The following is an 839-nucleotide window of genomic DNA, read 5'->3' on the forward strand; positions in this document are numbered from 1 at the left end:
GGTCTGTACCCCCAGAATGAGCGAGAGGAGGCCCTCACCACCAATGTCTGGATAGAGATGGTAAGAGATCACCTCTCACCCTCTTTCCTCTCGCAGGGCCCCCCACTATGGGGCCCCAAGGCCCTCAGAGCTGCCCTCCTCCCCTCCCTGCCTCTCTGTGCCCGCTGAGCTGGGCTCCTGTTCCTGGGGGTGTGGCACAACAGACAGCAGGGCCTGGCAAACCCCCCTCTCCCTGCAGCAGTGGTGCGACTATCGCCTTCGCTGGGACCCGCAGGACTACGAAGGCCTGTGGGTGCTGAGGGTGCCATCCACCATGGTGTGGCGGCCAGATGTCGTGCTGGAGAACAAGTGAGGAGGGGACGTGGGCTAGGGTTGGGGGACAAAGGACACAAGAACCGGCCTAGCCGGACAAGGGGGGTCTGGGAAGAAAGAGGTGACAGAGGATGCAGACTAGGGGCCTGCAGAGGCGCAGACCACTAGGCAGAGCAGGTGCAGGGGCCCAGCCCAGCCAGAGCTGCTTGCAGAACTGGCTCCATCACTGCAGGGACACTCCCTCCCCTCTAACTTGGGGACAAGGGCGGCTCCTATGGAAGCTGTCGAGCGCCAACCAGACGGGAAAAGCGCTGGCTCTTTGCAGATGAACAGATGTTAGTGGCTATCATGACCACTTCGGAAGGGAGCCGGAGAAGTGGCAGTGATGGGATGGGGGGCCTGGGGAGCCTGGGCAGGTGGGGGTGGCAGGGAGGTGCTAGGGAAGGTGGTGGTTCCTGTGGCCAGGTGGGGACCAGGCAGGGCGTGGCCCCCAAGAGGCGTTGGTGCCCCCAGGCAGAGGGCTGGCA

General features: G+C 63.8%; 1 protein-coding gene across 1 annotated transcript in view; it reads left to right on the forward strand.

The window, feature by feature from the left end:
• The window catches only part of CHRNG (cholinergic receptor nicotinic gamma subunit), a 5,997-nt gene that overhangs the window by 898 nt on the left and 4,260 nt on the right, over positions 1-839 (forward strand). Inside the window, 2 exon segments of the mRNA XM_006760426.2 lie at positions 16-60; positions 239-357. Coding sequence (XP_006760489.1) covers positions 16-60; positions 239-357 — 164 coding nt within the window.

The sequence above is a fragment of the Myotis davidii genome, unplaced genomic scaffold (assembly GCF_000327345.1).
Source record: "Myotis davidii unplaced genomic scaffold, ASM32734v1 scaffold370, whole genome shotgun sequence".
NCBI lineage: Eukaryota > Metazoa > Chordata > Mammalia > Chiroptera > Vespertilionidae > Myotis > Myotis davidii.